Source organism: Colletotrichum lupini, chromosome 8, assembly GCF_023278565.1.
Source record: "Colletotrichum lupini chromosome 8, complete sequence".
NCBI lineage: Eukaryota > Fungi > Ascomycota > Sordariomycetes > Glomerellales > Glomerellaceae > Colletotrichum > Colletotrichum lupini.
Window position 1 is genome coordinate 3,628,254 of NC_064681.1, and position 25,727 is coordinate 3,653,980.

A 25,727-nucleotide genomic window follows, 5' to 3' on the forward strand; every position below is an offset into this window, starting at 1 on the left:
ATCGGTTGATCATTGAGCCGCTCTGGCTGAGCTGTTGGTAGCCGAGTCCGAGGCCAGCTTCACTCCCATCATCCAGAGCTGCACTGCCCTCTACAAATATGATTGAAGATGTTAGCCATGAGTTATAATATTGTAATACAAAGATGAACCCCTCGAGGTCATGATCATACGCAAAAACCGCTGTAGTAAGACCATGAGACAAGGTGTTTCACTCCGACACAACATAGCCCTCCGTCCCGTCATTGCTCCACTCTATATTAACACTATCCCACTCGAGGCCTTCAAGAACACGAACGTTCAATGGCTGAATCTCGAGCTGCTTTCGCACAAACTCCTGCCTTGCCTCAGGAAGCTTGGCAACCAACTCCTTTGGCGGCCCATACAGGTTGCCAAAGCAGTGCACGCCACAGGTGCGGCAAAAAGGCGAGCCATTGAATTTGCGGCCAAACTGATAGTCCAGAGCCTCGTCTTTACCGACGATACTAACCTCAGACCGATGAGGATACACACCGATGAAGCCATTCTAGGTCCCATTGCAGATTAGCACATTTTGAACACAATGAGTCGGATCATGAACTCTTCACATACGCGAACACATATACTACAATTATCTTCCTTGATCTGAGCTTCGGACAGAGGCTTGCTCTTGAGCGCGATTTGAACGGCACCGCAGTCGCAGCCTCCGGTGTAGAGTGTGAGGTCATCTCCAGGAACGTCGGGCAGCGAACCGCAGAACTCAGCCGGCGCAGATGTAGATGCCTTCTCAACGAGGCTATCTTCGAGTTAGGCGTGTCTAGCCTCCTACCAGTCTTGCTTAACTCACCTCAGAGAGCCTGGATACGGCATATATGCATCCGGGGCACCGGTGGTTACGATGTTTCTCCCCTTAATGAACACATGTTGGAAATCAGAGACAAGCACCCGAAAGTTGATGCCTTTCTTCCCAGCTTGAACGCCGGAAGTGTGTGTTCCGAAGAGAGCAGTGCCGCAGACATTGCAGAACTGTCGTTTTGTTATCAGCCAGTCGTCTCAGACTACATTAGTGATGCTCCTTCTACCAAGGTAAACATACCTCATGCCTCAAAGCCTCGCTATCCGATCCGGTATAAGTTGTCAATGTTTCGCTAGAGCACCCCTTTGTGATTTTCAAGCTATCACCGGCATCATAAATCCAGACATGTCCCTTTTTTACACACAGCGAGCAGTCGCAAATCACCAAGGACGGATACTCTGGCAATTGAACCTCGTATTGGTTCACGCCACAGTGGCAGTTACCCTGTAAGGTTCTCAGTGCGGTCTCCATGGCGTTCCGACTACAATGGCTATGGGACGCGCGCCGGTGAGTAAAGCTCAGGGTTTCAGGGTGTGCTGAGACATCAGCATACTCCAAGATAAAGAAGCAAGGTCCTTATGAAATCAGAAAGCAAAGGTTTAGATTCACCATAAGCAGGCAGCAACCGACAACTTCCTGCTTACGTGGTCGGCTATCGGCACAGCTGTTCATGTCCTACTATGCCCGATTCATCGCTTGCCCCGCACTTGCAGGATTGCATCTTATGCATCACGGTGGCACGAGACTCACTTATCTAAGTCGGCGTGAACACTTGAGGTTCAAATGCGATCGAAAGCAGCGCCGCTAGAGCAGTAATTATTACGGAGAATATCAAGGAGTCCTCTGAACTAAATCTTGACCGGGACGCGCCGCGAGGATGGAGAGTCGATTTATTTATTTATTTATTTGTCCTATTTTATGCTATAATGTCCTTAAGTGAGGCGAAAGGCGACTATACTACACTAGAATTATATAACCGTATATAGTACCCTATAGAATCTATATAATACCCTTTTAAAAATAGTATAATATATAATCTAAGATTTAACCTTTTTACTTATATATAGCCCTTTATAATATTTTATAACCTAAAGTAACTATATTTAACAAGGTTTAAGTATTATATTAGTAATATAAAAAATAAGCTAAGTAGTATTTTATATATTTATAAAAAGACCCTCGTTATACTATAATAAGTATTACTACTTAAAGTAAGAGGTCGTATTTTTTTTAAAAAGTTAAAGAAGATAATATATAGTTATAAAACAGGGTAAATAAAAATATAATATAATATAATATAAGTAAGTATTATTAAGAACTCGTATTATAGTATAATAGTACTATAAATAAATATAAGCTTCGTAAGGCCGTTAGGGTATATAGCTTATTATATATCCCGTTCGAACGAGCCGTATTAATATACTCGCCCTATAAAATTAATACTTATTAGGGGAGCTAATTACTATATTAATAAACCTATTTACGTAAAGGGGCTTAGTTTAAAAAGGACTTTTTTAAATAGTTAGTTAAGAAGCGAATTATATAATACGTCTTATTACGTTAGTTTATTAATAAGAGGGCTGAGGGGGGTACTTTAAGACCTCTATTATAGCCGTGTTATTTAGTAATAAATACGGGTTTAGTATTATTATAGCTAATCCCGTAAGTATTAGCTCGATTTTAATATATATATATAGGAGTAAGGGTTTAGATTTATATTACTAAGTTATTTTAGGTAAATATTAATATAAAACTAGGAGCGTTATAGTATTATAATATATACTAACTACTCCTTACTAAGCTAATTTTAAATAAAACTAGTACGGGTAAACTATAGCGTGCCCTTATATATAACTAGTTAATAATAATAGACGTAGTTAAGTATCTTTTCTTTTTTATATAAGTAGTAAAGGTTCGTATTTATATAATAGTATAGATAGTAGTATATAGTAAAGTTTTTATAGCTAGATTTAGTTAATAAAAGCTAATAGAGCTATTATTACGTAAATAACTTAAGCTTGGGGTTTAGCTTATTATTAATAAAAAGCCTTAGTCTTTTATAAGAGTTTAGTTAGTTAGTATTCTTTTTATTAGTTTTAAAGAACGTTTAGTTATTTTTTTTTAGTTTAGTATTTAAAATATATAGTAATTAGGGGGCGCGAGTAAAAGTTAGGGGTCTTTATAATAATACCCTTTTTAGCTAAGTAGTCCGCTATTTCGTTCTTTATAATACTTTTATAACCGGGTATTTAATAAGAAGTAATAGGGATCTTAGTATTCTTAGTAAGCTTTATAAAATTAAAAATAGTTCGTTAAGAAGAGTAGGGGGGGTACTATTTAGGTACTTAATAGTAGCTTAGTTATTTAAATATATAATAATAGCTATAGTATTTTCGTTCTAAAGCCTTAGGGCTATATAGAGATTAATAATAGCCCTTTTAATCTTAGTATTAAAAACCTTAGCCCGGGGTAGGTAATAGTACTTAAAATAGACTAGTTATAGGCCGTAATAAATAGTATAATTATAACTTATAGCCCCTAGGGAGGTTTATAACTTATTAATATAGGCTATAATATATATAGCTAGGAGTAACTTATACTATTTATAATAGCTCCGTATTTCTTTTAACTTAATAAGGTCCTATACCTTACTAAGGCTCTTTATAATTAAGAAGTTACGTAATAATAGGGCTAGCCGTAGGGGCCGTTTAACTTAGCTAGCTATTTAAATAAGGGTAATAAAACGGGAGGGGTTTTTATAATTACGAAATAGCTTATAATTACGGATTTTCTAAGTTAGGGTGTAATAGTAGTTTAATATAAATAGCCTAATAGCGTAGCGATTTCTAAGCGAGTTTAAAAAGAACTTAATTAGTAGCGTACTAGCTTTATATAATAGTATTTATTACGAAGGTAACTTTATTTACCTTATTATTCGCCTTATTATTAATATTACGTAAGCAAACTATATACTATAATAATCTACGATCTCTATAGATTATTATAGGTATTGATTATGTAAGCAATACTGCTTACATAAGCTTACGTGAGCAATGGAAAGTACTAGAAAGTAACTAAATAAGCTAGAATTCTCTCGAGACGGAATTACGTACTACGATTACGCATTTACTTACGTATACGCTTATTAATTATATTATGATTAATAAGCAATGGAATATTCTAGTAGGAGGTTTTTATGCCTATATATAGGCGTGTATTTGCCTACCTAGACCTTTCGTTAAGCAAGTAACTTCTTATATAGTAATTTAACTATATTACTCTCTTTATTATAAAAACCTCTTTTATATACGCTTATTTCCCCTATATTCATATATTCTTACTTCTATATAAATATATATATTTTATATTCTTCATAAGAATATCCCGCATTACTTTATTAAAACTATACGTATTAAAATATTATAATTAGGGTAGTCCGCTATACTAAAAGGGATCCCCTTAGAGCGATATTAATAGGGGTTTAGAGGGTTTAAATAATTAACTTTAGCCCGTTCTATACCTCTAGCTAGGCGCGTATTTCTAAATTAACTCTTATTCTAAAAGTTAGTTTAGTTAGGCCCGGGTACTATAGCTCGGTACTATAGAGGGCCTTTAATATAACTATAATATATACTACTTTACGTATAATAATAAAAAGTATACTTTTAAAAACCTTATTAAGTCCTTTAATATACCTTATTATAAACCTAGCCTTATTCTAGTAGTTTATAATATACTTATAAAAAAGTAGCTATTTATTAAAAGTAATACTTAGTTATTTTATAATACCTTTTTTTTTTAGTTTAATCTCTTTATTATTATAATAAATAGGGGGGGGGGGGATAATATTTTTAGCCCGGGGTAAGGTATGCCTCGTAAATTATAGAACCTTAATTTTCGTAAGGTTAAGTTAGATGATATTATGATTACCCTAAGTAATAATATTATTAAAGATTTATTATACTCGAGAGGTAGCCTTAGTAAGGTCTTTTTTAATATAAAATATTACGTAGTTATTAATATAACCGAACCTAGATAACTCTAAGCCGATTTAATAGATTTACTTAGTATATAAAAAAAAGAAGATAAGTAAAATTAGTAACCCCTATAGTAGTTTATAAAAGAGGGGGATATAGGTATTTAGTATCTTTTATAACGGACCGAAGTATAGTAAAATTAGTTAAAGTACTAAACTTAAGTAATAATATTCTCTAGCTATTTTTATACCCTAAGTCGGTTATATAAATAGTTATATAAGATTAAATTAAAAGCTTTTTTAATATCTATTATAATAAGGATAATAATAAGCTTTTTATTAAAGGCCGTTTATATATCGTAAGCTATTATACTAATAATATTAATAATTAATTACTTAAGTAATACCTCAGCTATTTAAGGGTATAATACGCCCTAGGTAACCGTAATATAAAATATCCTCTTAATTATAAAGTACTTAAGACCTTTTTTTAGAATAGCTAGTAACGAGATTAGGTACTAGCCCTTATACGTATATATATCTTAGTTAAGCTTTAAAATTATTATTATTTTAGTATCTTACTAAGCTTTAGAATAATAACTAAGTATAAAGTAGGACTAGTAAAAATAGTAAACGTATTTATTAATATATAGTTAATAAGTCCGTAGTATAAAAACTATAATATTATTTATACTAGGAGTAGTATTACTTATACTAAATACCGCGTTTTTTATTTCGTATTAATAAATAATTAAATCTTAAAATAAGGTTTACTTAGAGCGTATTATAAAATTAAAATAAACATCGTCTTCCGTAGTTACTCGCTCTAAGAGTTTCTTTTAAAAGAGTATTACTTTTTTAATAAGCTTAGTAATTATAGTTTTATTATTTTATAAAAGAGGGGATTAGACCTAAGGCCTCGGCTAGTTCTAACTTATAACCTAGTATATATTTAAGTTTTTTTTTAATAAAAGTAATTATTCTAGCCTATATAGCGGCCTTAATACTTTATATAGTACTGTTATATTACTTATTAATTTTAGTTATAATAATAAAATAGGGATTAGCTATATATACTACTTTAAAATACTTATTAATCTTAATGTAAGACTTATTTTACTATTTTATCCCCTTATTTTTTACGTAGTACGAAGTAAAAGAAGTAAGATAGGTATATTAAAAAATAGTATTTAGGCTCTTTATAACTAGATTAAGGTTATATATAGAGTCGTATATAATATATATACTCTAAGCTAGCTCCTCTACTTTCTTTATAAACTAAGGTATATTCTTTAAGCTAATCCTCTACTTCTTTTTTCTTAGTTAATACGTATTACCTAAGTTAATAAAGAGGAGGATAGCCGTAATAAGGGTATTATAATCCGACTTAGTATAAATATAGTTAGTAATCTAAGTATAAGCTAGCGGGATATTAATAATAATAAGGTCGAGTACGTTATTAATTTTATAAATAAGGACCCCTATAGGGTTTAAAATATTAAAATAGTAGTCGTTTATTTAGTTAGCTAAGTAATTCCTAAGTATATATAAAAGTATCCTTAGTTACTAGTTCGTATAATAAGAGTTTAGGTCCCTTATAATAAGGACCTTTTATAAAGGGGTTTAAAAACTAAGAGCTATTAATATACGTCTCTTATTAAGTACGTAGTAAATATTAAGGATATAGTACTTTAAAATACGTACTCTAAGTATATCCCGGTAGGGAAGCTTTATAATATTAAATATTATTGAATAAGAGAGGGTACGTTAAATATATATTAAGACCCGTAGCCTATTTAATATAATATTTTAGCTTTATATTAATAAATATAAAGTAAAGTTAAGGTAAAATTTAGTAATATTTTATAATTTACTTATACTATATTATAACTTTTATAATAATAAAATATCCGCTTATTCAAATTTAGTAGTAACTAGGGCGTAATCGTACTTATACCCGTTTTTTTATATATTAGTTTATAGTATTTTAATTTTAATACGTATTATATATATTAGCTCCGGGTAGTTATAGAGCGCCCTTAGGTAGCGCTCTTATACTTACTTTTTTTTTTTAAAGCTAGTTTTTTATATTTTAAACTATTCTTTAGGGAGAGCTTAGAGCTCTATTTTTTAAAAGGGGGGTAATTACTACCCTTTAAAATAAAGTTTAAAGTACTATTTAACTCTATAATAACTAATTATATTTATTCCTACTCGGGGGGTTTATTAGCGTTATTTATAGTAATATTAACTATTATAAACTTATAAATAATATTTTTAATAAGGCTCTTTATTTATATACTTATAAGCTTATTTTAAAATTAAGTACTAAGGGATTTTATATTAAGCTCCGGCCTAGGGGCGGGGGTAGGGCTTAGGGGGGAGGGGGAGTTAAGCTTTATAATTTATAAATAAAGTTCCTTATTAGCTTTATAAAAGAGCTTTTTTTATTAAGAAGTTTAGTAAATAATAATACTATCCTTTTTCTAAGGGCGGATAGGGTAGTTTATATAATTATTTAAGTACGGTCCTTAGTAATTCGTATACTAAGGGATTATTAAAGTATAATCGTTATTATATTCTAACTTATTATAATAATAATAGTATTAGGTTCTAAAGTAGTCCTTAGAGCTATATTAATCTAAGTAAACTTAGTATTACTTTAAGAATAGGTAGTATATAAATAGTTATATTTTAACCGACTTAAAAATATTAAAGGGCTCCTTAGTTAGCCTTAGGAATAATATAATATACGTAATACGGGGGCTAGTTATTAGGCCCGAGGTTTAGTAGTAAAGGGGGTTTATTTTTATAATAACTTTAATCTCGTTTTAAATAAATAAGTTAGAGTTAAGTAGCTACTTACCTAAGCCCAGGATCCGTATTTTAATACTTTTAATAATATAAATAAACTAAATCTCGGATCTTTTAATAATAATTATATTAAAGAGTTTAAGTAACTAAGTATAATAACTAAGTATAGCTTATTATACTCCTAGGGTTTTTAAAATAAGTATATAACTAATTAAAATCCTAGTTATTAAGCTAATATCCTCGTTCTTAAATAAGTAGTTTTTAATAACTTCTTTATAAATAAACCGTACCTCGGCTTAGTAACGGGGGTTTTTAAAATTAAGCTAAATAAAAATATAAATATTATAAATAGGAACGAGAAGTGCGTTTTTATCTCCCTCTTATAAAACGCTCTTTATATTTAAAACTTAAGTTATAAAGCCTCAGGGTTAGTAATTAGAGCTTTATATAAATATTCTAAAATAAGAGAGGCTTAATATAGTTCTATAATTAAGTTTATAATAAGAGGTTTTTATTAGAAAATATTAAGGTTATTTAAATAGTACCTCGAGCTCGGTTATATAAAAGCTTATAATAGTAGTATATTTAAAGTTTTTTAGTAATTAAAAGGACTTTTAAATAATAATAAGGGCGATATCTTTTATAAAATAGAGGCTAAAAGATAGGTCTTAATTTTATTTATAATTATAGTCTTATTTAAATACGTCTTATAATTAGGATATAATTATATTATTATTAATCTAAGTAGCGTCGTAGTAATTAACGTATTTAGCCTAGGTTTTATAATTAAGACCTTTATAATTTTAAGGGTTATAAGAGTTATATTTATAAAGTCCGGAATATAATACCTTTTTATAAGCAAGCATAGTAATATAAACTAAATAATAATAATAAAGCTTAAAAGGGTATTAAAAGTATTTAATAAGGGTAGTAATTATAATAGTATATAGCGGCCGTTACCTAGGCTAGTTGTGTTTAGTATAGGGAGAGAAAGGGGAATTAGGCCTTTATTAAGGAGGTTAGTATAGTACGGTGGCCCGCACTAACAGTACGTACTAAGAAAAAGTATATAGGAGGAAGGTTGGATAGAGAGTCGACTCCGGCTGTGGCGCATGATATAGGTGCATTTGTATACAGCGTGGGCGTCAGGGTAAGCCTCGAAGAACTACTAGGGCTGGGTCTAGACCACTGAAGGTCGCTGGTCCCCGCAGCCCCCTCGTAGGGCTAAGTCTAGCATGACGAGCATGAATTCATGCATTTGACGTTTAAGGCTTGATGTAACTGAGTTGGATAGATCTACGAGAATGGCTGGACGAGTCAACGAGAGTGAGTGTGACGATTGAGGAGTTGGTAGCAGGCAGTGTGTTGATTATCATCGAATCGATGGAGCAACTTGGGATGATGTTCCGCATCTCCAACGACGCTGCAGACTGTTGTCTTGATCAGTGAAACGACAAGATGCCTTCACAATTGTCCAGGTGTTTGAGCACTTGAAGGAACCACCTATGCATTTGGTTCAATAATGTAACGAAAGGTTCGAATATGCCATAAAGCAGTGACGGTAGCGCAAGCCGTGGGCTGGCTCCGGCGACCTCCGGGCCCCCGGCGCTTCCCCGGAGAAGTGGGCCTACCCCGGCGTACTTCCGGCTGTTGTTGACAAACGATTGAAGGTACCGCACACGTCACCACCTTGATCAACTTGAAAGTATGCCACCATGATTGTTTGGACGAGTGAGGTTCAATCCACGTGGCTTACGCACCCTTGTGGGTTACATGTGCTCATTGATTCGGGGGACTGACGGGGTTTGGGTGGCTACTGGGTCTGGTTGATCGATGACGTATCAATCCCCGAAGAATCATAGTATCATCATCATATTAATCTCTGATAGCCCTGCGTTTCTATCCAAGGTTTCCTATTGGGAAGCGAAATAATGATCCTTCTACGCGACAAGTACAAATATCAGAGATGTTTTCTTCCAAGCTCTATCGCGCTACACGCCCTCTCTGCAGCAGTTTATCTATTCCCCCCCACACATCAAAACCAGTCCAAGCTAAGAAGGCTTTCTCGACTACCAAAATGTCTACCTTCCCAACCCCGTCCAGTGATCCTCCCAAGAAGGAAATGCAGTATTTCCCCGATATGACTGCGGCCTTGCCGTCCGAGTCTGGAGAGTTTCGCCGTGTTCTTTGGACAGGCTTGTACTCCCAGCTAGTCCTGATGACTGTACCTGTCGATGGTGATATTGGCGAAGAGGTACAAGTTTGACCCCCATTTCTGCCACGAATTTGACTTACAAAGCCTTAGGTTCATACCGTCGATCAAATCCTTACCTTCACATCGGGCAAGGGTCTCGCGCAGGTTGCCGGAACGGAGCAAGAAGTCAAGGCCGGCGATATGGTAATTGTACCGGCAGGAACCAAGCATCAATTCTTGAACAAGGGGCCGACACCATTAATCTTGTACACGGTTTACTCACCAGCTGAGCACAAGTCAACAACGGTTCATAAAACCAAGGAACAGGGCGACAAGGAAGAGGAGGATGGTATCGATGTAGCCCCAGAATGGAGTCGACGTAGCAAGGAGCAGAATGAGAAAGAGGGCTGGGTGAAGGGGGAGTAGGTAACTTACTGAGTGTAGATAATTACGAATGATACTGATGGCTCGACCGTAATTTCCTGGTTTTCACGGCTGCGAAGTCCCTACTTCAAAGCTTGAAGTTGACAGTCCTCTCCGATTACCTAAAAAGGGGACTTGATAAAGTAGCTTGCGCAACCGCAGTGGTATGCTTTCATTGCTGAGATCTGAAAAAGCAAATTCAGCGGCCTCAGAGACCTATATGATGACAGCACTTATTAAAAAGTCTCTCTTATGATTGCGACTGGACGCCTGATGTCAGCGAAGCTAACCCCTCGCCATCCTTCTTGAATAGACGTAAGCTTGCTATCTAGGTCATTAAGGTATGTAACGATGCAGTGCGGGCGAGCGACTGAAACTCTAGATAGGCAGTTGAAAGATATAACATGCATATGTATCTCTCTCGGAGACGATCTGTACTCGCTTTGATGAACGCGCGTGACTTGGAGCGAAAGTGATGGCGTGGCAACTCGGCGGAATAAAGTCTCAGTCGATTCGCAGCAGCTATTATATTGAGTTACGAAGTACCTATCTTCTTGATAACTAATACACCAAGCATAAGAGAGCTCAAACTTTTAGGCACAAGGTTTCCTTTAGTGATGCGTGATAGGCATGCATTATCGACCTAAAGAAAGTGAAGCTCAGTACGTGAAGTCGCGATTTTAGGGTGACACCCTTCATATTTTCGGAAAAGGTTGCCGCCTTGACGGACGAACGAGCGGGGAAACAATTTGCCCGACGGATGACTAGGGATGCTCAGAACAATGGCCTACAGACAAAGGTCCAATCAACTTAAGGAAGGTGTATTGATCAGTAATTGTGTGTCACAGCAGGCAACTGTAGGACCCAGTCTTCAACACTGTGTCAGTTCGGAGAGATAGAATACCCAACGGTGGACTTCTTGGATAAGGGCTTATGTAGGGGTGAAATTGACATGAATCATATGTGGATGGAATTGCACTCATATCGCAAGAGCGCTTCATGGCTGTAAGTCACGCTTCTGGCTCAAATCAAATATGCCACCATTGTTGCTTGATTAGTCCGAACTGACTGGGTTCCACCATGTCTTCGATTCATATTGAATTTAGAATATGCTGTAATCGCCTGTTTGATCGGAGAGTTTATGAGTTCGTGTCGGACATCTTGAAGCAGCATTTTCGTGACAGTAAAAAGAAGCGGGCCCGCAAAGACACGTTTTATATGGATAGCAGCATTGTGGCCCTCCGCATATTTGAACAAATCAGCACCACGGCCATTCATGTACTTCACTAAAATGACATCAATTCATCATTCAAATTTTCAATATCGGATTTCTAACCAATATGAGCCGTACCACATTCTTAGTCACCGGTGCTGGTCGCGGCATTGGCTCAGGACTTGTCGCTAGCCTCTTGCTGAGACCATCCTCAACAGTGATAGCTGCAGTCCGAGATCTTTTAAAAGGGCCTGCAAAAGCTCTACTAGACCTGCCAAAGGGCGGAGGTTCCAAAATCATCATCGTCAAGATTGACTCTTCCGTCGAAACCGACCCCGCGAAAGCCGTTTCTATACTACAGCGGGATCATAACATCACCGCTTTAGACGTCGTTATCGCGAATGCCGGTATTGCCCATTCGAGTGGCCCTGTCATCAAAACTTCGACTGCTGCAATCAGAGATCACCTTGCTGTCAACACGATCGGACCTCTCTTGTTATTCCAGGCAACAGCTCCGCTACTCAAAGCTAGTAAGACTGGCCGCCCGGTCTTCTAGCCGTTACCTCCATTCTTGGTACCATCTCCGGCATGGAGTCCCTGGAGAGTTTACCGCCGGCATTGAGCCCTGACGGAGCCAGCAAAGGTGCGTTGAATTGGTTCATTCGGAGATTGCATTTCGAGGAGATATGGCTCACGGGCTTCCTCTTGCATCCCGGCACCGTCGCCACAGACATGGTGAAATCCGTAATCGACGGGACAGATTTGAAGCTTGAAGATCTCGGAGCCATAACTGTGGAGCAAAGCGTTTCAGATCTTGTGCAAAGGGTTGATACCGCGTCGAGGGATGTGAGCGGAACTTTTCAGAATCATGATGGAACTTATTTGCCGTGGTAAATCGAGTTTATGGCCTCGCAATTGACAAAGCCGAGCAAGCTCGCACAAGGATCTACATAGGCTAGACTAGAAAGTTTAACCTGTAAGATTATGAAGCCTCTCATGACCAGCGCCCCTCAGTTCTTCAAAGGAGCCAAACGGCATTTGCGCAGCAACCTCCGTCGTTAAGGTCCAAGTGAGCCACAACATCGGCAGAGGCACCATCATCGCCCATTTCCCAGATCTCAACGAAGCCGGCAGAGCTATCAGTGAGAGCAACAAACTGATCGCCGAAATCACTCGGGGTGACAGCGTTTGCGCTTCCACCGCTGGAGGTCGTGGGAGTCAGGAAGTTTTGCTTGTTTACAGATCCGTCGTCGTTGAGAGCCAGGATTGAAATGTACCCGGTGCTGTTGGTATTGCGCGCTCGTGAGGTAGCCCAGAGATATTTTGCGCTGTACGACAGAGCAACCTCATCTGATCAGTACTCGGTATCATTTGCGCCTTGATAAGTAGGCTGTTAGCAACATGAAGCTTCTCAAGGATGCGGGAAGCTGTAGTCAGACTCACCGTCAGGAATCAGAGGGTATGAGATATCAGCGTATGCTGGAATACCCGTGCTGGTGTCGATTTTGTAAACTCCGACCTCATTCGTCCCCTCATGAACGACGTAAAGATAGTTGCCAGTTGGGTGAACAGTGCCATGCCGAGGATCGGCGCCTTCAACAGGAGCAGTAACATTGGCGACATACGTCAACTCTCCCGTGGTGTTGTCGACAGAGTGTACCCAAATGGCGTTCCCCGTGTCATCAAGTGAGTACATGAATGCTCCTGCTGGGTCGAAAGCAGTACCGTGAACTCCAGAGGAAGAGGGGTAGTTGTACTCTTGAATCGACTCAACGAGAAGACCATTCGAGTCTACCGACATGACGGTTCCACAAGCACCAAATGGTTGACCATAGACTGCATATGGGGAGACGGGCGATGGCCTGACGAAAATCGAGAGTTGCTTGCACGCTCCCTGGGATGTCACAATATTACCGGGAGAGATCTGAAGATCATCGGTGAGGGGATAGCTGACGTAGACGCTACTACCTGTGTCCTCGAAAGCATTGCCATAGATGACCTTCTTGTCATGCTAATTTCGTGCGTGAGTCACTGACTAGTAAAAAGAGTCCGGATTACTAACGCTTAGAGAAATCCATGAGCTGCTCACGTTGACAGACGTGTTGGCAGCTAAAGTGAGCGTGCGGGCAGCATCCTCAAATTCCAAGGTGTACAGGTAAGGTGTACCGAACGTTCCGACTATCAGTTGATGGTTCAGGGCGTTCGTAGCTGCCATAAAACCTGATGCTAAGAGCACCGACTTAAGGAAGCTGGGAAACATAGTAGACGAAGGAGAAGTCAAGGAGGTAGAAGCGACAGATGCTGTTGCTCTCGACAGCTTCCTAGGTTGGACTGCATGCGCGTCTTATACAGTGGCTTGGCAAATTGACCCTTCACCGATCAAGAAAGTCAAATAGATTGACAGTATCCCTACTCTAGTTTGTTTCTGATATGCGTACGCGTTTAGTCCATGGCTGGTGGGGAGGCCCTGACGATCCTCTGGGGTCTCGAATCCTAGCTCCTGGTGACGATGCTTGATTTCACAGCGACCCGATTGGCTGAAGGTGTGGTGTAGGGGGCCAACAGATGCAGACGACAGCGGGAATTTGTGATATTCGCGACGGCCCGGAATGTGGGGGGACGGGGCAAGGATGGCTGTTATGCACAACTGACTGAGAGATGTGCCAGACCCGTATTGCGCAGGTCAGGTTATTGTAGTTATTTTTGTTGAGATTGTAGGGTTGAATGCAACCTCGAGAGCAGTTTATATAGCTCATACCTCCTCCTCTGTCAAGATGTGAAGGTCCACGATCGACATCGATATCAGGGGGTAGATGATCCGACCACACGACCACGTAAGACTACATCAATGTCGAGCATCGTTCGCTTTTTTGTTAGCGATGTTTCGAGATAAACATCCACGACGCAAGATTCATAATGGCCTGAGAAGTTTTCGCATAGATCGACTGCAGCGGGAGAATACAGTGAGTACCTGACTGAGTAAGGTATGATGATCTGACGGAGCCGGTATCTGAAGCGTTCACAATTCCATGCAGAGTCATCACCCAGACGACCACCCGTATCAGCTTGCTGCTGTAAAAAAATCTAAGACGCGATAAATTTCTTGGAAAGACATCGACATGATGAGCCTGGACATAGAGGGCGCGAAAGACGGACGCGTGTAAGCGACAATACGACCGCACTGCGCAATGACTTCGAATCCTGGCCAAGTTGCTCGCGGCACTGCATTAGCATCACAAGGCTAGCCGTTGATACTAATATACTTAATGGTACTGTTCTATAGTTTTTAAGCTGTGAGATATCACTTAAATATGCTCGAGGTTCATCAAAGATTGTGAGTTCGGATTACGTTTAGCTTAGCACACCAATAAGCAATGGTTACTACAGAGCTACACGCCGACTATTTCTACCGTCCCCAATAATGGTATCATTGTTCATCTGAAAATCAAAGATTTGCCCCGAAGCCGTGCATCACTCATACTAACCCTTTTACTCATATCCCGCATGCAGAGTTGATAACAATCCTGAAAGGTTGCCTTGAATCGAATGCCTGAGAACGTGGGCTCATTTACTGGTTGGGTTTCTCGGATATTTTGAACGATGGTATCAAACAGACTAAACTAGATCGCTTGAATTATGACTATAGTGACTTACCAGCCCCGGCACTAAGGCACAGTATCTCTTTGATTCGACCTTTGATATCACTCTGGGGAGTAGAAAACTAAATCTTCATTCACAGGCAGCATTACATGGTATATCCTGCTCAAAGCTTCCCGTCCATATAATCTGCGTACAAACTCGGCAGGAAAGAAGCCAAATTAGTGAACTCGGTCTGATCATGAATAAAATGCTCATAGGCAATGTTGTCTCCAGCCATGCGATGCTTGAAACCCAGCGCGCCAGCAAGGTAGTCGATCCCAACCTTCATACCCATCACTTTGTAGTGAATGCCCCCACCAAGCCAATACCGACTTCGCAGTTCGAGACCATCCTCAGTCTTGCGCCAGAGGTGCAGGAAATCCCCAATTTTGAGGTTTGAAACCAGGCCATCGCGCAATTCCGCACAAACAGCGGCCTCGTAACCCGCAGCTTTGAGCTCCTCCCACGGCAGGCCGTACTGCGCCGGGTCGACAAAGTGGATATTCACGGTCATCTTGGTTGCACCGATAAACTCCGTTACACGATGCGTGGAGCCGAGCCACTTTTGCGTGTGAGAGAGGTCAGTGCGATGTAGCCGGTCCGCGTAAGTCGATCGCGCGGCCAGGTGGTCGTACGGAAACCACAGGGCATAGCGCTCGGGCTCGACGCTGTGCCACCAGAACCACCAGCGGACCATGTCTCCTGTCGATCCAGGGAAACGAGTCCGTGACGTGACGTACGCTGTCCCGTCGGGGAGGGAACGCCACCCATTCTCGTGAGCGTGGTAGCCCGGTTCCAGCAGGCGGCGCGATTCTGTGATTGGGAGAATGCCCTCCACTGGCATTGGCTCGCGGATATACTGCGGAATGTCGGCGAAGAGGTAGAGATCTTTGTTGCAGTATTTCGCGTATAGCTTGCTCTTCATCCGGTTCTCATTGTAAGTGAAAGCTTTTTGTGTTTCGAGCGGATAGTACGTAAGAGGAATTTTCGCTGGGTAGCCATCTTTGTCGGGATTCTGACTTTGGTTCGTTGTCGTTGTATTTGGTGTTCGGGTGTCATTCCTACTCGGCACCGTTCCCGTCACTAATTGGCCTCTTAGTGCGGCGATCCGCGCCGCGGACCTTTGACGCAGGGATCCAGATCCAGACTCCATTATGCTACTTTTGCACCGTCTTTTGGGCTTTGGTGTCGAGTAGAGGAGAGAAATCAAGACGGGCAAGGCAGTACGACGTTTATGGCGTTGAGCTTATTATGAACCGCCAGGGCCGTCGAGGCTTGTGCGGAGATCCCCCAGGTTTGACTTCCATCTGAAGTGCGCCCCTTGACCTCGGCTCTGTTCACGTGTTGCTGAAACCCCGTAATTGTACGAACGACCTACCTATCGGATTGGATTTCCCGGACTTTCACAGCCTTGTACAAGAAAGCATGCCACTCATCAATTACCTTCGGGATTCGGAGCTAGTAGAAGTAGGGAAACATTGCTCATCATCAAAGAATGTGACTTTCCTTTGTTCAGATTCTGGGGGTAGGTCCAGAACCAGTGGAGAATCTTGTTGGGAAGGCCGATGCGTTGTATAGGTTTACAAAAACTCCAGTGGTATAATTGAGCCGGACCATTCTGGACCTTTCGTAGCTTGCCTTGATGTTTGCTCTAATTATCCTACCTGTCACCTACTTGCTTTCTTGGACGATGATCATGTGACAGTCTTATCGTATTCTATCGAGCACAGTAATGCCAAAGACTTAAGGATCTGACGAATTTGCAACAATTCCGAGGCTTTTGATTAGTTGTTTATCCTGAATTGATGGCGCAATGAAGTAGGTGCAAAGCTCACACCGTAACCTTCATCCGTTACTGTTGTCAAGATAACAGTTGAGGTAATGGGTGGAAGACGCCTCTGTCGTCAGCGGCTGGTGAAATTTGTGGTATCTTCCGGTGCCGCTGCCGCACTAACTAGGCGCGGAACAATCCATCCTACGTGCGGGCCATTGCTTCAGTCACATACCTAAGCATAAGAAAGTTGACAACACCATACTTCTCACACCACTCCTCAGCCATTCTCAGGAGATTCTCCAATAAACCATCATTCTGGACCTTCATTATTTTTGACCTGAGCTGCAACACAAACTATGGCTGCTGCAAAACTCCTGAAAGCTCCTAATGTGTTCGCCACGTTCATCCGGGGCGGCACTAGCAAAGCCCTCTTTTTCCATGCAAAGGACCTTCCCAAATCAGGGACAGCCAGAGATAAGTTTCTCATACGTGTCATGGGATCGCCTGATCCCGGCCAAATTAACGGAATGGGCGGCGGACGCATCGTAACCTCAAAAGTTACCATCGTCTAGCCTTCGGAAAGACCTAATATAGACGTTAATATTAGTATCCCTATTATAGGGTAGTTAGTTCGAACCGTAGTTAACGAAGAGATTAATTAAACTATATAAATATCTACGTAATAAGTATAAAAAAGAGGTTCTAATTATAAGTTAGGCTAGCTATAATAATCGTAAATAGGGCCCCTAATTAGCCCCTACGTAGTTAGTTATATACTACGGTCGAATTAGACTTCTAATCCGATACTAACTTTTTTTTTTTTTATTAATTTAACTGCTATAGTTAGAGGTATAATTCGACCTTAGGCCCGTTTACTAAGTCGTCTCCTTTTCCCCCTTTTTTTTACTTTTTTTATATAACCTATCCCTCTATTCGTATAATAACTTTTTTACTACTTATAAGTTATTTTAATCCCTTATTTAGTATTACTTTTATAAAAACGTTTACGAAGTTATCTTTATTATTAATCTAACGGATCTCGAGTATTTCGCGCCTTTTATACAATTACTTAAGGGCTATAATATTAATTATAAACCTCTTTTCTTTTATTATTCCTAATTTAATAAAGCATTCGTATAGCGAGTAAGAATTAGTATAAATAACTATTAAAATAAGTAAAAAGCTAATTCGATTAGTAATTTTCTTTAGCGTTATTAAAATTATATAAGAGAGGTTAACGCCGTTAATTATACTATAAACCTCCGACGTTAATATACTTCTCGTTATTTACTTACTTTTAGTTAATAAATAATAGATTATATTACTATATATAATAAATTCGCTCTCGCTTATACTCTTATTAACTAGAATAATAATATACCCTAATTACGAAATAAGGTCGTTATTATTCATAAATAACCTATTAACGAAGACGTAGAGCTTATTAATTATAAGGTTAATTAAGTAATAAACGAGACCTCGATCGAGATTCGTTTACTACTACTTAAGCTACTTATTAAGTACCTAAACGTTTTATTTAGTTAGATTTATAGCTTATGCTACTTTAGTATAGTTAAAAATTACCTCGGGCTAATAAATACTTATAATATATACCCCTCGCACGAGCTTAGCTTTATATTACTTCTTAATATTAATTACGTTTAGATTAACGAAGTTAATTTTCTTACCCTACCCCTTTTACTAAAAAACGACGGTTTCCCTTTTAATTATAAAAATCCCGCTATTAAATACTAGGGGGGTATTTATTATAAGGACCTCTTTTAGCTTTATTATAAAGCCCGCTTTTTAAAGCTCCTTATCCTCTTTTTTTATAAAGTTAATATTAAATAGGCTTAATATATTATTAGTCTATATTCTAACGATCCTAAATTAGTTACCTTCGTACTCTATAATTAATAAGTACGGGTCGTACGTAGAGGTAATTATTAATAGTTAATTAATATAAAAATCGTAATAAGTAGCTTACTAATAAGTGCCTAATTCTACGAGCCTATATAGTAGCTTAAGCACTTTAATAATCGTGCTTTTTAGGTACTTATTAGCTATTTCCTTCGGTAAATAAGCTAGGATTTTCTTTATAAGCCCTATAGCCGATTAAGTATATACCTAAGTAATATTACGGCTCTAAATCTCGTATCCCTTCTTCTATAGCAATACTATTAATACTATTATTAATTATTAGCTATAGTACTATATAGTGGGCGATTATATAAGTAGCGTTGCCTTTTTAACGTTACTATACCCCTAAATTACGTATCTAGACTTCTTATATAGCTAGGGTGTTCTTTTCTTTTTAATCTTACGAACTATTCGTAATTTAAATATGCGGAGGTTTATATATTTTTCTAGGTCGTATAAAATAAATCGATAGACCCCTCGATTATAAAGAGTATCTATTTCGATAAGATCTAATCTTTTATACGGCTTTTTAGTAGTTATAATTACGCCTTTTTTACGTAGTTTAATTACTAGCTCGAAATCGGCTTTCTTTTTTATTATATAAAAAGTGTTAATTACTTCGTTATTAGTAATAAATTATTACGTTAGGGCTTATTATCGTAGTCTTTTATAACGTCTTATTAATAATATTAGTACCCTTTTAGTAATTTCTTTTTCTTCGTCGTTTATTAGTACTATTACGACGATTTCGTTAAGGATAATTTCCTATACCTCTACTACAGGTTATATAGTTTCCCCTAGCTCTTCTTCTTTTTATAAGTTAGAAATTACCTTATTAAGATCTATATAATACGGTCTAACTATTATAATTAATACTTTAAGAAGCTAGTTATAATCTCTCGTAACTATATAAAAGCGCTTATTAACGGAAATTAACTTATATAGCCTAGCCCACTATTAAGTAATTTCGCGCTATACTCGTATATCCGAATTTAGTAATATATCTAAATTATCCCTTATATCGGGCCTATTATACGTAGTAATTACCTTATTAACTTACTTTCTTATACTTACCTCGCGCAGTACTTATATTACTTTTTTAATTACTTAGGCTCGTTAGCTTATACTTAGTAATAGTAGCGAGGCTAAGGTCGTTCTTAAATATACCCTAAATACTAATAGCGTTAATATAAGTCCGTTAGGCCCTATAATATTGTTATAATATTTAAGTACTATCTAAAAACATCCGTTATTAATAGAATCCGGATTTTCCTCTTTAATAATTCTAAACGCCCTTTTTAATTATTAATATGCCCTTTTTACCTTTCTAATACTATAGTGCGCTTTAACGGGTACGACTTTTAGTTATATACTATAAGCTATCGTATTATCTTTAAATTCTACTAACTTAAAGCTAGTACTAGCGTCGGTTTTAATACTATTTAGCGGTCCTTAGTATATATCGATCTAGCTTTTTTATAGGGCTACCTATACTATTTTTACTTATAAATCCTAGAGGAATTGCCCTGCTTAGAAGGATATAGCTACGTCGATTATATATAGTACTAGCCGACTATTTAAATAGAAAATATTAATAACGATTTCCTAGTTAAAGTTAAGCTTATTATATAATTTAAATTTAAATCTGCGTAGGCTCTGCGCATTTATTTAGTATTAATAATATACTTTCGTTAACTATTCTAGCGCCCCTATTTTAATATTATTATTACCTAATTACTTTTAGAAGTTATATAGCCTCGTAACCGACGGGTACCCAAATCTCTAATATAGTTTTCTAAACTTACTTTCCGTTAAGTAATTAATTAACTTCGTATTATTAATAAGTTTTATAAACGCATGCCCCTATTATCGTTTAACTATTTCGAAATACTTATTATTAAAAATTCTATTCCTCGTATTATTAAATATAATACCTAGTCGATCTATATTTTTTAGATATAAGAGAAATAGGGTATTAATAAGTAAAATATAAAAAGTTATTATTCTAAAGTATATTTCTATTTTTATTATACTTAGGGCGACGATTTCCTTATTTAGGCCGAAATTAATCCTTATAATACCCGCCGTTAACGTATTAAGCGTTATTAGCGCGATCTTTTATAGCGCTTAGAATTGCCCTTTTTTTTTAGTTAATTATTACGATGCCCTAGTATTTAGGATAATCCTATAGAAATCGTCTAGGCCGTACTTTTTACTTATATAGAATACTTATACGAGCTTAGTATTCGAGGGATTTAGGTAGTATAAAAAGGACCCCTTTAGTTACCCCTAGATTTGCTTAGTACTATATTCCTTTTTTTTAAATATTAAAAGAAATAGCGTCTTTTCTTTAATCGTTAAGAGAATAGGCTTTAGCCCTATTAAATTCGCCCTTTTAGCTACCTCTATATCTATTATCTAAGGGACCTTTTTTTATTATTTATAAATAAAAGCCTACTTATTAAGAGCTTTTACTACCCTCTATTTATTTAGCTTCGTATATCCTCTAAAAGCTAACGGGGTAAAAAAAGAGTAGTTAATATCGTCGATTTTATTATAATCTAATTTATTAGTATAGGGGGTAAGATTTTTTTTATTTTCTAAATCTTTTATAGGGGGTAGATATTTTAAGCCGCTATTTTAGCTACCGTTACTAAGTTCTATACCCCCGGATCTATCCTTATATATAATAAAGAATTAGTTAAACTAACGAGGGCTAGTTTTATTATTTACTACCCTCGACTTTTTATATTATTTATACGATTTAGTACGCTCCTCCTTAAAGTAGTTACTTAACTAATATCTATTTTTTTTATAAATATAGTATTACTTTTTTTATTACCCTACCCGTAAGTTAAATCTCTACTTATTTAACGAATCTAGGCCTCTTTACTAGCGATTACCGTATTTAGCCTCTTTTTTTTTATTATTATACGTTTAATCGACTTAATATTATTAATAAGGGCCGTCGTATACTTAGAGGTAGGTTTAGTATAGTATTCTTATTTTAATATTAAAACTAGATCTTAGCCTCGAGTAGAGCGTTTTATAGTCTTTAGGTACTTAGTATAGTATTATTTTTATTTTTAATATATACTAAACTATAGTATAAAGATATCCGATTTTTTATTTATTTATCCCCTTATTTAGCTAGGTTTTTGCTAGCTTATTAATTCGATCGATAAGCTTTTCGAGGATCTCTATTTACGATTTACCCTCTATTATCTTAGCTATAAATATAAAAGAAATTACTTATAGCTTAAATAAGAGCTCTAGGTTCTTATTATAGGTCTTAAAGCGGCTTTAAATTACGTTAATTATATTAAAAAAGTCGTTTCGATCGAGATTACGTACTGCTTTATAATAATAATTAGAGGTTTTACTTATAAGTACGATATTAATTACTAAATAGTACTAATATTCCCTAATTCCGACTTTTTCGTAATAATTATAAAATATTATTAGGGTTTCTTATAAGACTTTATACTTCTCCTTAGAGTATAATTTCTCTTTTAAGAAGATCTTTTTAAGGTTTATAAATTACTTCGTATTCGCTACTAGATTTTTAGTATTTATATACGATCCCTACGTCGCTACGTATTATTAATAACTTCGGGTCGTCTACCTCTTTTCTTATTAGCTAATCGGTACCGAATTTCGTATTAATAGTAATAACGAGTTATAGATCGAAATAAGTAGAATTATTAATTATCGTACTTCTAGTATTATATTTTGCCCCGGTATATCTTTTTATAATAATAGATTTCCGTTAATAATTATAGGGAGGAAATCTAGGTCGTTTACCCTTTTTTTAAATTCGTTAAAGCGATTATACGCTCTATCGACTTATACTTAGTTCTATAATACGAATTCTTTTTTTATAATTATTATTATTAGTATTTCGTATAGCTCTTACGATTATAATTACGTTAGTAATACCCCTCGCTCGTAGAGGAATTTATTAATTATTTTTATAATTCTTAGGCTTATGCTCGCGAATTATTCGTTTAGTTAGTAACTAAGGTCGTTTACGATTTGATAAAATAAAGGTTACTCCTATAGCCCCTTTTTTTTATAAACCTTAGTTAAATAGATTAATACTACGTTAATCTACTTACCGTTAAGCTAATTTATAATTCTATATATCTACGTCCCCTAATAGTCTAGGTTAATATTTACTTATTTATAAGGGATTAGGATTCTATTTAGGATCGGGTTTTGTCCTCTTTTTCTTTACTTTAATTTACTAAGGGTCGTACTTTAGCTTATACCTATATTAATAATTACTAATATATTTAATTTTAATAAGGATATATTTAATCTGCGCACTAGTCGTAGTAAATCCGTACTTTTACTACTTAACGAATTTATTAAGGTTTAAGAAATTCTCGCTTCTTCTCGCTATCTCGCTATTACTCTTATTTTTATTATTTTTAATAATTATTATTACCTTTTTAAATCGCTAGCTATCGTACTTACTAAGATCCTCTTTTTTATTTAATATAAAAGGGTAGTTTTTAGTAATTCTTTTTAATAATAATAGTAGTAGACGTTTATATTACTATAAAAAAATATAATAATTAGTTTTAAGATCTTTATTAGTTACCGATTTTTACTATCCTATATACTTCTAGCTTTTTAAGCCTCGTACTCTTTATAATTTCTAAATAGCTTCCTTAATTAATTTTTTAAAATTAGTAATTTCGCGCCGGGAGCTAGTATAAAAAAAAAGCTTTTTAGCGGCCCTCTAGAGGATTCTTTTCTTTTCCCCTTAGATCCTCGTCTTTTTAGCCTTTTTTTAAGTTAATAATAACTCTAGCGGGAGGTTATAGGACTACTTTAGGGTAACTACTTTTTTTTTAAATTAATATTTAAGATCCGTAATACTCTTAATTCGATATTATTAAAACCTCTAAATCCCCCTCTTTTTTTATTAAACCGTCCCCTATATTATATTCTTAAATAATACCTAGGGGGTAATTAAGGAAGTTATAAAGAGGTCGTTTAGATCGCGGGCTTAAAGTCGTACTTATAAGATCCTCGTAATAATAGACTTTTTTATATACCGTAAATCTTTTAGTTTAATAACTCCTATAAGGTTACCTTCGTTACTAAGTAAAAATATTTACGTTTAGAGATCCCCTTTTTCGATTACGTAATACTTTTTTATATTATATTATTAAGCTCGTTCGTTATACTAATTAATTAAGCGGGTAGTTATTACGTAAGTATTTCTTTTTATTAATTTAACTAATTAATTTCTAATCGCAGGCTAGTTATAAAAAAGTCGTTTAGTAAAAAAGCTACTCGGGGCAATAGTAAAAAGCTAGTTACTTAAGTAGTTCTATTAATTAACGTAATTTAATATAATAAATGTCGACCTCTCGTAAGTAGTAAAGGGCTACGATTACTTAATTCCGTGCGGTATTTAAAAATCGCTTCTTTTTTTATTTACTTTTATAAGGTTAATTAATATAAATTTCCTATCTTATACGGTATTAAGAGGTCGTTTTTTCTATATAATAAGATATTTTATTAATTTACGATAATAGAATTTAATTACTAATTAGTATTAATATCCTTATTATAAAGTAGTTAGTTCGAACCGTAGTTAATAAAGAGATTAATTAAACTATATAAATATTTACGTAGTAAGTATAAAAAGGAGGTTCTAACTATAAGTTAGGCTAGCTACGATAATCGTAAATAGGGCCCCTAATTGGCCCTTGCGTAGTCGGCTATATGCCGCGGTCGAATTAGACTTCTAATCCGATAGTTAACTATACATTTGCTCAAGTCGGTCTCGATAAAGCAACCGTCTCATACGGTGCTAATTGTGGGAATATTTCGGCTGGTGTTGGTCCTTTCGCAATCAATGAGGGACTCTTAAGAATAGACAATTGGCAGAATCGCAAGAGAGTGGTCAAAATCTATAACACTGGGACGAGCGCAATTTTGATTGCCCATGTTCCGATTGATGCTTCAAATGGGCGAGCACTAGAGAAGGGTGACTATTCGATATCTGGATGTCCCGGGACCGGTGCTCCTATTTTAATGGACTATTCACAGGTAGGTTTGGTCGTAGAGCCAGATTCAACTTGAACGTTGCGATGCTGAATCCAGCCGCAGACAGCAACACCTGAACGAATGCTACCCACTGGCAACCCGATAGATACACTCGAATGCACATTTGGCACAGTCGAAGCTACGTACTGCGAAGTTGGCAATGCTATCGCGTTCATCGCTGCGCAAGACCTCGGCATTCAAGGCAACGAGACAGTGAGCGCCATTGACAGCAATTCTGAGCTCATCGCTCGCGTCCGAGAAGTTAGAGGACGGATATCTGAGAAGCTTGGCAAATGCAAAGCCTGGAATCAGGTTGATGAACAGTCCCCGATGCTTCCGATGGTTGCCTTGGTCTCAAAGCCAACGTCGGAAGAGGGACATATTCAAGCGCGCCTGTTTCTTGATAATCATTGTCACCCAAGTATGGCCGGGACAGGAGGGGTTTGTACGACTGCTGCCAGCCGGATCGAAGGTTCAGTCCTCAATCGTCTGTTGAGTCCTGCCACATTAGCCTGTGGCACTCTCAAAATCCAACATCCCGCGGGCCATCTCCCAATGTCTGTTGAAACCATAGCTGCGGGACAAGGGGAAAAGTTGCCTGCTTTCAGCGTTTTGGGTTTCGTCCGCACTGCGAGATATATCTTCCAGGGGCAACTGTTTGTTCCCAGCGATATCTAGGGGGCGCACCTTTTACCCTGTTCATGGCTTTGAAACAATTTCACGCCAAGTATATCATCTACTTTAAGATTTAGATGGCCGGGTGGATTCTCTTTGAGAGAATGCAAAATATGGCGATCCTATGCAACGCTCGTGTGTCAGCACTGAATGTGAAGCATTTGAGCACTTAAGAGCTATTCAGACATACAACATATCCAC

General features: G+C 36.9%; 6 protein-coding genes across 6 annotated transcripts; 3 read left to right on the forward strand and 3 right to left on the reverse strand.

The window, feature by feature from the left end:
- Nucleotides 1-208: 208 nt before the first annotated feature.
- On the reverse strand, nucleotides 209-1,303 carry CLUP02_15566 (glutathione-dependent formaldehyde-activating enzyme; the record flags this gene model as incomplete). The annotated part of the gene is made up of 4 exons (XM_049294490.1): nucleotides 209-523; nucleotides 589-772; nucleotides 824-1,002; nucleotides 1,073-1,303. The coding sequence occupies 4 exons, from the start codon at nucleotides 1,301-1,303 to the stop codon at nucleotides 209-211; spliced, it is 909 nt and encodes a 302-aa protein (XP_049151636.1).
- Nucleotides 1,304-9,699: 8,396 nt separating this feature from the next.
- On the forward strand, nucleotides 9,700-10,242 carry CLUP02_15567 (cupin domain-containing protein; the record flags this gene model as incomplete). Its single annotated transcript, XM_049294491.1, has 2 exons — nucleotides 9,700-9,876; nucleotides 9,928-10,242. 2 exons carry the CDS (start codon nucleotides 9,700-9,702, stop codon nucleotides 10,240-10,242), a joined length of 492 nt encoding a protein of 163 aa, XP_049151637.1.
- Nucleotides 10,243-11,579: 1,337 nt separating this feature from the next.
- On the forward strand, nucleotides 11,580-12,346 carry CLUP02_15568 (short-chain dehydrogenase; the record flags this gene model as incomplete). Its single annotated transcript, XM_049294492.1, has 3 exons — nucleotides 11,580-11,681; nucleotides 11,733-11,982; nucleotides 12,009-12,346. The coding sequence occupies 3 exons, from the start codon at nucleotides 11,580-11,582 to the stop codon at nucleotides 12,344-12,346; spliced, it is 690 nt and encodes a 229-aa protein (XP_049151638.1).
- Nucleotides 12,347-12,470: 124 nt separating this feature from the next.
- On the reverse strand, nucleotides 12,471-13,712 carry CLUP02_15569 (uncharacterized protein; the record flags this gene model as incomplete). Its single annotated transcript, XM_049294493.1, has 3 exons — nucleotides 12,471-12,802; nucleotides 12,896-13,463; nucleotides 13,542-13,712. The coding sequence occupies 3 exons, from the start codon at nucleotides 13,710-13,712 to the stop codon at nucleotides 12,471-12,473; spliced, it is 1,071 nt and encodes a 356-aa protein (XP_049151639.1).
- A 1,503-nt stretch (nucleotides 13,713-15,215) lies between these two features.
- On the reverse strand, nucleotides 15,216-16,244 carry CLUP02_15570 (PhlG protein; the record flags this gene model as incomplete). Its single annotated transcript, XM_049294494.1, has 1 exon — nucleotides 15,216-16,244. The coding sequence occupies one exon, from the start codon at nucleotides 16,242-16,244 to the stop codon at nucleotides 15,216-15,218; it is 1,029 nt and encodes a 342-aa protein (XP_049151640.1).
- Nucleotides 16,245-17,221: 977 nt separating this feature from the next.
- CLUP02_15571 (DUF453 domain protein) lies at nucleotides 17,222-25,529 on the forward strand (the record flags this gene model as incomplete). Its single annotated transcript, XM_049294495.1, has 3 exons — nucleotides 17,222-17,410; nucleotides 24,693-24,854; nucleotides 24,915-25,529. 3 exons carry the CDS (start codon nucleotides 17,222-17,224, stop codon nucleotides 25,527-25,529), a joined length of 966 nt encoding a protein of 321 aa, XP_049151641.1.
- Between the last annotated feature and the right edge of the window lie 198 nt (nucleotides 25,530-25,727).